Genomic DNA, 10,304 nt, shown 5'->3' with positions numbered 1-10,304 from the left:
GTGTGTGTGTGTGTGTGTGTGTGTGTGTGTGTGTGTGTGTGTGTGTGTGTACACAAGATATATATGTGCACATCCACATCCACAATAAATTGTATTTCCTTTCTTTAACAAAAAACTCTTATTTTAACGGTCATTTTTAAAAATTTTGAACTCCAAATTCTATCCCTCTGTCCAGCTTCTCCCCCACCCATTGAGAAGGAAAATAATATACCAATTCTACGTATGAAGTCATACAAAACAAATTCCATATTAGCCATGGTTAACTATATTTCAATATAATTGTTTTCCTTTGCAATCCTGTTTTTTATTTAATGCATTTAAAAACATTATTCTGAGAAGCAGTCTATTGGCTTCAACAGAGTACCAAAGGGGTTCATGACACACACAAAAAAGGCTAAGAACCTCTAGGCTAGATGGTTTCCCATGCCCCTCATAGCTCTGACATTTTGTGTTTCTAGCCTGAGAACATGAGAGGAGCCTCTGCTGAGGATTCTTGAGGCAAGAGCGCCATCTGGTGTTCTATTTAAGCTGCTGAAAGTAACATGAAAGATGTGTTAAAGGGAAGGGATCCCAGCCAGAGGATGCATTCATTTATGCCAGCTATTTGTCAGGCACTTTGCTAAGTACAGCACATAATTAAATATTTACAATATATCCATTGTATGTTGCTGGTTGAGATATAAAGATAAATAAGGTATAGTCCTTGCTTTCAAGGAATTTGATTGAAAAAATAATCCATTTCATATAATCACAGGTTTTTAGGGACAGAAAAAACCTAATACAACATCATGTCTGGCTCCTTCTTTTTTCAGTAAAGGAAACAGGCCCAGAAAAGGAAAGTGACTTTCTTAAGAAAGTAGTAAATAGCAGGCAAGATTTGAACCTGGGCCCCTTAGCTGCCTCTTAGTCATTGATCCTTCCACTATAATGCTATGCCGTCTTTGGGTTTCCAATTATGGAAAACAAGCCAATTCACAAGATTCAAATCTATATTCTCCTTTTATTTTCTCAAATATTATAGAATATAAAAAGGTAACATATATTACAATTTTTAAAAAATACCATATTACAATTATGAAGAAATGGTATTTGTTGGACAAGATATCCCAAAGTACTTGAGGTCAAGGTCAAACCAGCTTGTGAGCTACTGATATGAAAGCCCAGAGAATCTCAGTTCTGCCTGGGTTCTTTCCAGGGCAATAGAGACAGCACTGGACCGGTAGTCAGCTATCAGGGCCTTGGCATTGGTAAGTCCTCTTTCAGTGATGACTTCATAGCAGTGACGCCTTGGTTTAGGATCGGTAACTACCATTTAGATTGGCATCTTCTTTCACTTACCTCCTGTTGGGCAAAGTCATTCATCTGAGAAATAATTTCCCTATAAATATTTTGATCCTAGTCGCTCTATCCTGTGGGTCAAGAGGACAGGAATTATGTAGGCTTTAGGAGGCTGTCAAGAGAAGTGCTTGGGATTCAACTGAGGAACCTTTTCAGCTCTGCTAAAAGGCTAGAGCTGAGGGGGAAGGCAGTGCCATCTCCTAGGGCTGCAGTTCATACTGTTGCTCCGTGGCGGTGTAGAAGTCCTCAAGTACAGACTGTAAGTATTCAAAGGTGGGCCGCTCCTCTGGCCTGCTGCGCCAACACTTGCTGATGATGCTGTAGAGCTCAGCTGGGCACATTTCAGGGCAAGGCATTCGGTAACCTCGTTCCAGATTCCGAATGACCTCCGGGTTGGTCATGCCTTAGGGGATAGGATTGAAGATGTCAGGAGAGATGTTGTGGAAAGAGAGAAAAGACTGAATGAGTTTTTTAAACTCTGGGGCCCCAGAGAGCATTTCTAGGACCTAGAGAATTAAAGTGACTTGCTCCAGGTCACACAGCTACTAAGTCAGAATCATTAGCAGACTTAGATCTGAAAGTAGAACCTAGATCTTTGACTTCTAAACCAGTGTTCTTTCCACTATTTTCCCTTACCTTCCTATCATGCAATTCAGCACTCAATTACATAGTGTTTTATATTGCTCATTAATTATTTAATGTATGTTTCTTATATTCCTAACTAAATTGTCTGCCATTGGAAGGCAAGAATCGTATCTTATTTCTTTCACAACTAACCTGTTGAATTTAGAATAGTGTCAAAGAAAACTACCAAGTCATTGAAAAGAAGGTGATAGAAGGTGATAGAAATGTCCTCATTAGGATGGGTATCGAAATGATCAGATGGTCCCCTCTGCTTAAAATCAACAAACAAAAAGTTAGAGTGATCAGGAAGGGACCTCAGAATCCAAGCCCTTCATTTTCCAAATGAAGAAACTGAGGCTAGAGACATCAAATGATTTGTCCAAGGTCACTAGGAGTTAAACACAGGTCTGCATTTATGTGTTGGAACTTGGATTATCAAGGGCAAACAAACAACAACTAAATCTTCTGCTTTTTCTTTGTTCCTTTCATCTGATCTGAATTAACTTTCATTATTGGAATCTGCTCATCCAATCAAGCTCCAGGCAAAAGTCTGGGTTTCAGAGCTAATGCGCTTTGACAGTAATGAAATATTGCCATCTAGTGGCTAAGAGACAAACTGCAGGTTGTGTTAACCCATTTAAACGAAAGGGATTGTAAGAGTGGTTTTCAAAGTGTGATTTGGGAACCATGGGTTAGGGGAGTGTCCCTAAGACCTCTCCAGGAGGTCCACAAAGTGAGAACTATTTTCATAATGATACTTCTATGTTTTAATTTCTAATATGGTAAATATAGATAGATATCCTCATAAACAAAAGCTCTTTGGAGTCTTCAATAATTTTATTTTATTTTTTTTCTTAATATGAGGCAATTGGGGTTAAGTGATTTGCCCAGAGTCACACAGATAATGAGTGTTATGTGTCTGAGGCAGATTTGAACTCAGGTCCTCCTGACTCCAGGGCTGGTGCTCTATCCACTGTGCCACCTAGCTGCCCCAATAAATTTAAAAGTATAAATGGGTCCTGAGACCAAAAAGTTTCAGAATTTCTGCTTAGAACAAGAGCACAGAGAAATTGTGTGCATCTACAAGGACTGTGGCCAAAAGTAGGGATGTCCTGTTATAGGAAATGAGTTTTAAAATCGGTCAGTCAATAAACATTTATTAAGCATGTACCATGTTCCAGGCACTATGCTAATTTCTGGGGATACAAAGAAAAGCAAAAAATAGTCCCTGACCTCAGGGAGCTCACAATCTAATGGAGGAGATGACAAACAAACAAATGTGTACAAACTATACACAGGAGAAATAGTAAATAGTTAACAGAGGGAAGGCACTAGAATAAAGAGGGGTTGGGGAAAGCTTCCTGTAGAAGGTGAGATTTCAATTAGAACTTAAAGGAAGTCAGGGAAGTTAGAATGTGGAGATGAAGGGGAAGAACATTTCAGGCATGAGGGACAGCCAAGGAACATGTCCAGAACCGACAGATGGAGCCTTGTTCATTGAACAGCAAGGAAACTAATGTCACTGGATTGAAGAGTACATGGCAGGGAATAAGGCACAGGAAGAATAGAAGCTAAGTTGTGAAGGATTTTGAACACCAAACAGACAATTTTGTAGCTGATCCTGGATGTGATAGGGAGTCAGTAGAGTTTCTTGAGTGTGGGGATGATATAGTTGGGTCTACACTTTAGGAAAATCACTTGGCTGAATGAAGTAGGGAGTGAATTGTGGCAGGGACAAGGAACATTGAAAAAGCCATTGAAAAGGGGACTTCTATCAGCAATCTAATTCAATAGTCCAGGCATGAGGTGATGAAGGGCTTGCAAAAGAGGGATGGCAGTAGCAGAGGAGAAAGGGGGCATATTTGAGAAATGTTGGAAAAGTGAAATTAAGTGGCCTGGGCAAGGGGGTGGGAGGATTGACAGATTGTAAGGAGGTGAGGAGGACGCCCAGTTTGGGAGCCTAGGAGACTGGGAGGATGGTGGTCCTCTCAAAAGTATTAGGTAATTAGGAAAGGGTGTATTTTTTTGGGGGGGGGGAGAATAATGAGTTCAGGATGTCTACTGGATATTCAGTTTGAGATGATGGAAAGGCAGTTCAGTTGGAGATGATGGGGAGGGGAGATGTCTGCAGAGAGATTTGAGCTGTACAGGTAGATTTGAGAATCACCAGCATAGAGATGATGATTAAACTATGGAAGCTGATGAGATGACTAAGTGAAATAGTCTAGAGGGAGAAGAGAAGAGGGTCCAGAATAGCCCTATGATATACTCATAGTTAATGAATATGAGCTGGATGCGGATCCAGCAAAGGGGAATGAGGAGTAGTCAGATATTTAGGAGAAGAACCAGGAGAGAGCAGTGTCCCAAAAACCCCCAAAGAGAGAGGTGGGGGTGATCAACAGGATCATAGACTGCAGAGTGGTCAAAAGAATGAGGATTGAGAAAAGACCATTTTTTTTGTCAGTTAGGAGATCATTAGAGAGGGTAGTTTCAGTGGAATGAGGAGGTTAGAAGCCAGATCATAGGGGGTTAAGAAGAGAGTTGGAAGAAAAGAAGTGGAGGGACTTATTGTAGATGGCCTTCTCAAGGAGTTTAGCCACAAAGGGCAAAAGCGAAGTAGGATAATAGTGGAGTTGGAAGGATTTAAGTGAGACTTTTTTGAGGATGGAGGAGACATTGACATGTTTGTAGGCAGTAGAGAAAGGAGTTAATAGACAGTGAGATATTGAAGATAAATGATAGAGTGGGGATGACAGAGAAAGCAGTCTCTTAGAGGAGTTGGGATAGAATGGGATTGCTTGTTCAAGTAGAGAGATTTGCCTTGGCAAGGAGTAGAGCCATCTCTTTGTTTGAGACAGAGTGAAGGAGTAGATAGTGCAGAAGGCATCTGAATGATATGAGATGAGAAAGAGGGGAGAAGAAGGAGCTTTTGGTAAATGGCCTCATTTTTTTCTGTAAAAATAGGCAGGGTTTTCAGAGTTTGGGGGGAGGAGAATCTGTGAGAGGTTCAAGAAGAGTTGAAAAGGTTTGGAAAGGCTGCTGTGAAGATCAGGGATTAAAAAAAAGGCATACAAGGATTACCTAGGGGTATTGAGGGTCCATTTGAGGTTGCGTAACATAAATTTGTAGTTGACTCAGTCAGAATGGCTGCATGATCTTCTCCATCATTGTTCAGCAGCATGTGTGTGGGAGTGAAGGCTGTGGATGGTGGGAGTGAACCAAAGCTGAGGGTTAGTAGGGAGAAATCGGTGATAGAGGCCAGAGACTCAGGAGAAGTGGATAGTGTAGAATTGAACTGGTTTACCAGGGGGTTGAATGTGGAGAATGTGGAGAAAGTGACTAGCACAGGGGAAGAGAACTGAAGGGTTGAGGGATTATATATCACTTCATGAATAAAGAGTAGGGGTTGATATAGGAAGACAGAAAGAGAGAGGTGGGAAGTCAATAAATTATGATCAGAGTTCATGAATATGGAGATGGTACATTTGGGGGCAACGGCAAGATCAAGAATATGAATATATTTGTGTGTGGCTGAGATGGAATGGAGAGTAGGTCATGGGAAGTGAATAGATAAGGAGCTAAATGGTTCATATATATTCAACAATATATTTGTTGAAGTTTTCTAGAAAGAAGTCAGGGTTGGGGAGGAGAGAAAGATTGTAAATCAGGTTATGAACACATTGAGGAAGGACGTGTCCTGGAGGTCTGTAGGCAAAAACTACCAGGATTTTGATTGACTAGAAGATATGGACCTTAGAGGAGGAGAGGTTACTGAGTAACGGAGGTAGAGGTAGAACATGGAATTGGCAATGGGTATTTCAACTCCCCTACTCCAACCAGTAAACCAAAGGGAATGAGTGAAAGTTTATTCAGTACAGGAAATTGTGACCAGGAAAGCTGTGTCATCAAGGGGAGCCATGTCTCAGTAATTGCCAGAATATGGAAGGAGTGGGAGAGGAAAATATTTAAGATAGAGGTAAATTTATTGTCTATGGAATAGGCACTCCAGAGAGCACAATGGAAGAGGTAGGTACCATTTGATTGGGACTTCGGGGAAGGAGGATTGATGGGAATAGGAATAAGGAATTAGGTCATGGGGGATGGGGAATGGAGTTTGGATGATAACTTAAAAGATTTTGGAATCACTGGGGTGTGTAGGGTAAAAGGTTGCAAATGTAAAGGGTTTTCTATCTTGCCAAGGATGAGTTAATCCTCATCCTGCCTTGGATCTTCATCAAATGACAAGATAAATCTAATTGATCTTTATTGTAACTAACCTTGTCCCTGATCTGACCACATTGTCAGGGATTTTTCAACTGAAATACAGTTGGCATAAAGGAGCCATGAATGTTTCCTTCAAAATACTTGTCTGGTTACATTAAAAATGAAAGAGATGGTTAGCTATCTGAAGCTTCTAAAGAGCAAAACTCCAGCAAGGAGGGAGGGGAACTTGTGCTGCCCTGTGCTGCTAGGCTGAACTGTAGTACCTGGGTAAGGAATCCGTCCATAGGTAACGATTTCCATCAGGAGAACTCCAAAGGACCAAACGTCAGATTTGATGGAGAACACTCCAAAATTAATGGCTTCTGGGGCTGTCCACTTGATGGGGAACTTGGCACCTGTGGGAAATTAAAGAGAAAAAAACCACACGAGCCCCACGAAGCAAAAAATATTGAACAGGCTCAACCTCGGTATTTCTTTCCAGAATAGTAGCCTACATTCTTGACAGTGCTTAGGCAACAAGGGCACTTAATATATACTTATAGAATTGGAGTTTTTGAGCTAGAAAAGACCATATCGATTATTCAACCTTCTTATCTTAAAGGTGAAGAAATTGAGGCCCAGGGAGGTTAAGTGATCTTGTCCAAGGTCACACATGTAGTAAGCACTAGAGGCAAGGAATGAACACAGTTCTGACTTCAGAGACAGTTTATTACATTAAGCCAACCTTCTTTGCCTCAGTTGTCTATAGATGGCTGCCAATCAGCCAAGAAGCATTTATTAAGTGCCTATTACATGCCCAGCACTGTGCTAAGCACTAGAGATACAAAGAAAGACAACAAAACAAAACAAAAACAGTCCTTGCTTTCAAGCAACATGTAAACTTTTGTTGTTGTTATTGTTGTTGAGTCATTCCAATTGGGTCCAACTCTTCACGACCCCATTTGGGACTTTTTTTGGCAAAGATACTGCAGTGGTTTGCCATATTCTTCTCCATTTCATTTTAAAGGAGTTAACTGAGGCAAACAGGGCTAGGTGACTTGCCCAGGGTCATACAGCTAGAAAGTGTCTGAGGTCAGATTTGAACTCAGTTCTTCCTAACTCCAGGCCTAGTGTTCTATCCACTGTGCCACCTAGCTGCCCCAACATGTAAACTACTATGTACAAGATTGATCTATCTGCCTATCTATCTATTTATTTATCTGTTAATTTAGAAACAATCAACAGAGGAAAGGCATTAGCATTTGAGGGGGTGAGGGAAAGGCTTCTTGTAGAAAGCAGAAATTTTGCTGAGGCTTAAAGGAAGACGGGGGGAATTCCAGGCATGGAAATGTCAGGAGTAAGGAGGCCAGTGTCACTGGATCTCAGAATATGTGGAAGGGAGTAAGATGTAAGAGAACTAAAAAGGTCAGAGGAGTCTAGGTTATAAAGTGCTTTGAATGTCATACAGAGGATTTTATATTTGATCCTGAAGGTAATAAGGAGAGAGGGATGAGATGGTCAGACCTGAACTTTAAGATGATTGATGATAGCTTGAGTGGAGGAAAGCTTGAAGTAGGGAGAGGCTTAAGGGAGGGAGACCAACTGGAAAGCTATTAAAGTAGTCCAGGAATACCAAAGTATAAAGGATAAATCTGGCAACTGATTGGATATGGGGGATGGGGGCATGTTGTGAGGAGTGAAGTTTGATAACTAGGTTATGAGCCTGAGTGACTGGAAGAATGGTGGTGCCCTTAACAGTATTAGTTAAGTTGGGGAGGGAGTGGGGGGTGGGAAGAGTTCAATTTAGGACATATTGAGTTTGAGGTGTCTATGCAATTCTAATAGACACTTGGAGATATGAGACTGGTAGTTAGGGAAAAGATTAGGGTTAGATAAGCAGATCTGGGAATCATCAGCATAGAGATAATAATTGAATTCATAATATAGAAGGGGAAGAGAATTGGTCCAAGGACCAACTTCAGAGACGTCCATGGTTAGTGGGGATGTCCTGGATGAAGATCGAGCAAAGGAACCTGAGAAGGAGTGGTCAGATAAGTAGGAGGAGAAACATGAGAGAGGAGTGTCATGAAAACCTAGAGAGAAGAGGATATCAAGGAGAAGAGGGGGATCAATAGTGCCAAAAGCTGCAAGGAAGCAAAGAAGGGCAAGGATTGACAAAAGACCATTAGTTTGAGTGATTAAGAGATCATCAGTAACTTTGGAGAGAATAATTTCAGTTGAGCAATGAGGTGGGAAGCCAGAATACAGACTTAAGAGTGAGCAGAAAGGGAGGGAGAGAAGATGACTAATAAGTGACTATGAGGAGTGATACAAGCCACTGATGCTGCAGCTTGGTGGCATGGTGGATAGGATTCTGGACCTGGAGTCAGGAAGACCTCACATACTTCCTAGATGTGTGGCCCTGGGCAAGTCACTTAACCATTGTCTGCCTCAGTTCCCATTTCTGTCAAATGGGGATGATAATAGCACTTACTTCCTGGGGTTGTCCAAATGAGATAATCTTTGCAAAGCATTTAATACAGTGCCTGGCACATAGCAGTCACTTAATAAATGCTTATTCCCTATCTTCCTTAAAGCATTCAGCTTCCAGTCTCCCAAAGGAGCCCTACTACTGAGGCAGCATTAGAAGTTGGAGTTGTGCAATAAAGTATTGTACCCAACTGGCACTGATCCCACATCCGGTATTAGGAAGCAGTTAGTGCTAGCAAGAGCAAATCTTGCTACAACTACGAAAGCTTTACATGATGACTTTGGATATATTGATAACGAATGGACCAGAAATGACCCCACAGGCTTTAGACTATATCCGTTGATGTTTAATCAAGGATTACTTGTACCTATTGATGTGATTTGGAGTCTCTGGGGATGAAGAGATTGTGGACATTCACAACCACTACATTCTCTCAGCTAAGAGAGAAACTGAAAGAAGTTTACTATCTAGCTACAACTCCAGCTTAGGAAAATACTGACAAATAAATAATGATATGATGCCCAAATTAATTGTCAAAACTTTGAACAAGGAGAAAGATTTTAGCTAAGAAATATTGATATTCATGGGTCATACAAGTCAACAAGTTGATAGAAAGTTACCCCATATTTCATGTGGCAACCAGTTTCTCTAAGCTGTGACATTTTTGGTGGCAGATATAAAGATGGTGGTGGTGGATATAAAGCTTATCTCATAGTCTGGTCATTTTTCATTAGGAATTGCTCTAAACTAAATTTGTCACTGTCAAAAAAGTATAAACATGTTTGTGTATATAAAAATGAAAAACACAAACAAAAGATGAATAGTCTATTAGGATTCTTAGCACAAAATGTCCTTCAATAAAAGACTTTGATTTTTACTTACAGAATATCCCCTGAGATTGGTGGGGAACAATTCATCAAAACCACTAATTGTCTATTAAGTACTTAGTTGGATTCCCTAATGAAGAGTTACCTCCTAAGAATCTAAGCAAAAGAGGACTGCCTACCAGCTATGCAAAGTCTATCTGAACCAGAAAACAGCTCAGAAACATACACTTCAAGTGAAGAAGATTCAGTCTACTGTTAACAGAACAACCAGAACAAAATAGAAGAGATCTAGACCCAGACGTAGTACCTTTCCTGCCTAGATCTTTAGCTATAGAGACACCTAGGGTAAAAAGAGATACCACACAACGTAGTAACTCTACAGTTAGGATATCTCACACCCTGGCCTAATCTGGGGATACAGGACTATACTTCTGAAGATCACTAGGGTCAGTCTATACCATCAACTACAGTTATCCCTTCCACATTGTGACTTGCCCTACCACAGGTTTCCATATATCACACATAAGCATAAGAAATTAAATGGGAATTTTTCAGGAGTTTTGTGGAAGCTGCAGATGACACACGAAGGCCAACACAAACACAGAAAAAGTTTAGAAACTCAGAATACATAAAATATACGTACAATATTATATAACATCAACCCAAATTTTACAATAAGCTACTGTAAATACCCCATAAAAGAAAAAGAAAAAAATTCAGACTTCTCTGTTATGAAGGGAAGGTCAAAACATTTTACACAGATTTTCCAGATCTCGGGGCACCACGACCCTAATCCCCATGATGTGGAAGGAATAACTGTA

The 10,304-nt window shown here is 40.6% G+C and overlaps 1 protein-coding gene across 2 annotated transcripts in view; it reads right to left on the bottom strand.

Annotated features, from left to right (window-relative positions):
• Window positions 1–297: 297 nt before the first annotated feature.
• The window catches only part of BLK (BLK proto-oncogene, Src family tyrosine kinase), an 85,834-nt gene continuing 75,827 nt past the window's right edge, over window positions 298–10,304 (bottom strand). For both annotated transcript variants that reach the window (XM_027840385.1, XM_027840386.1), the window contains exons 12-13: window positions 6,450–6,581; window positions 298–1,741 (exon numbers count right to left, since the gene is read on the bottom strand). In XM_027840385.1, coding sequence (XP_027696186.1) covers window positions 1,539–1,741; window positions 6,450–6,581 — 335 coding nt within the window. In that variant the 3' untranslated portion in view covers window positions 298–1,538. The remainder of the gene's footprint in view (window positions 1,742–6,449; window positions 6,582–10,304) is intronic.

Source organism: Vombatus ursinus, unplaced genomic scaffold (assembly GCF_900497805.2).
Source record: "Vombatus ursinus unplaced genomic scaffold, bare-nosed wombat genome assembly UNPS02014841.1, whole genome shotgun sequence".
Taxonomy (NCBI): Eukaryota; Metazoa; Chordata; class Mammalia; order Diprotodontia; family Vombatidae; genus Vombatus; species Vombatus ursinus.
Note: the sequence above shows the minus strand (reverse complement) of the source record. Positions and strands in the feature narration are given on the sequence as shown.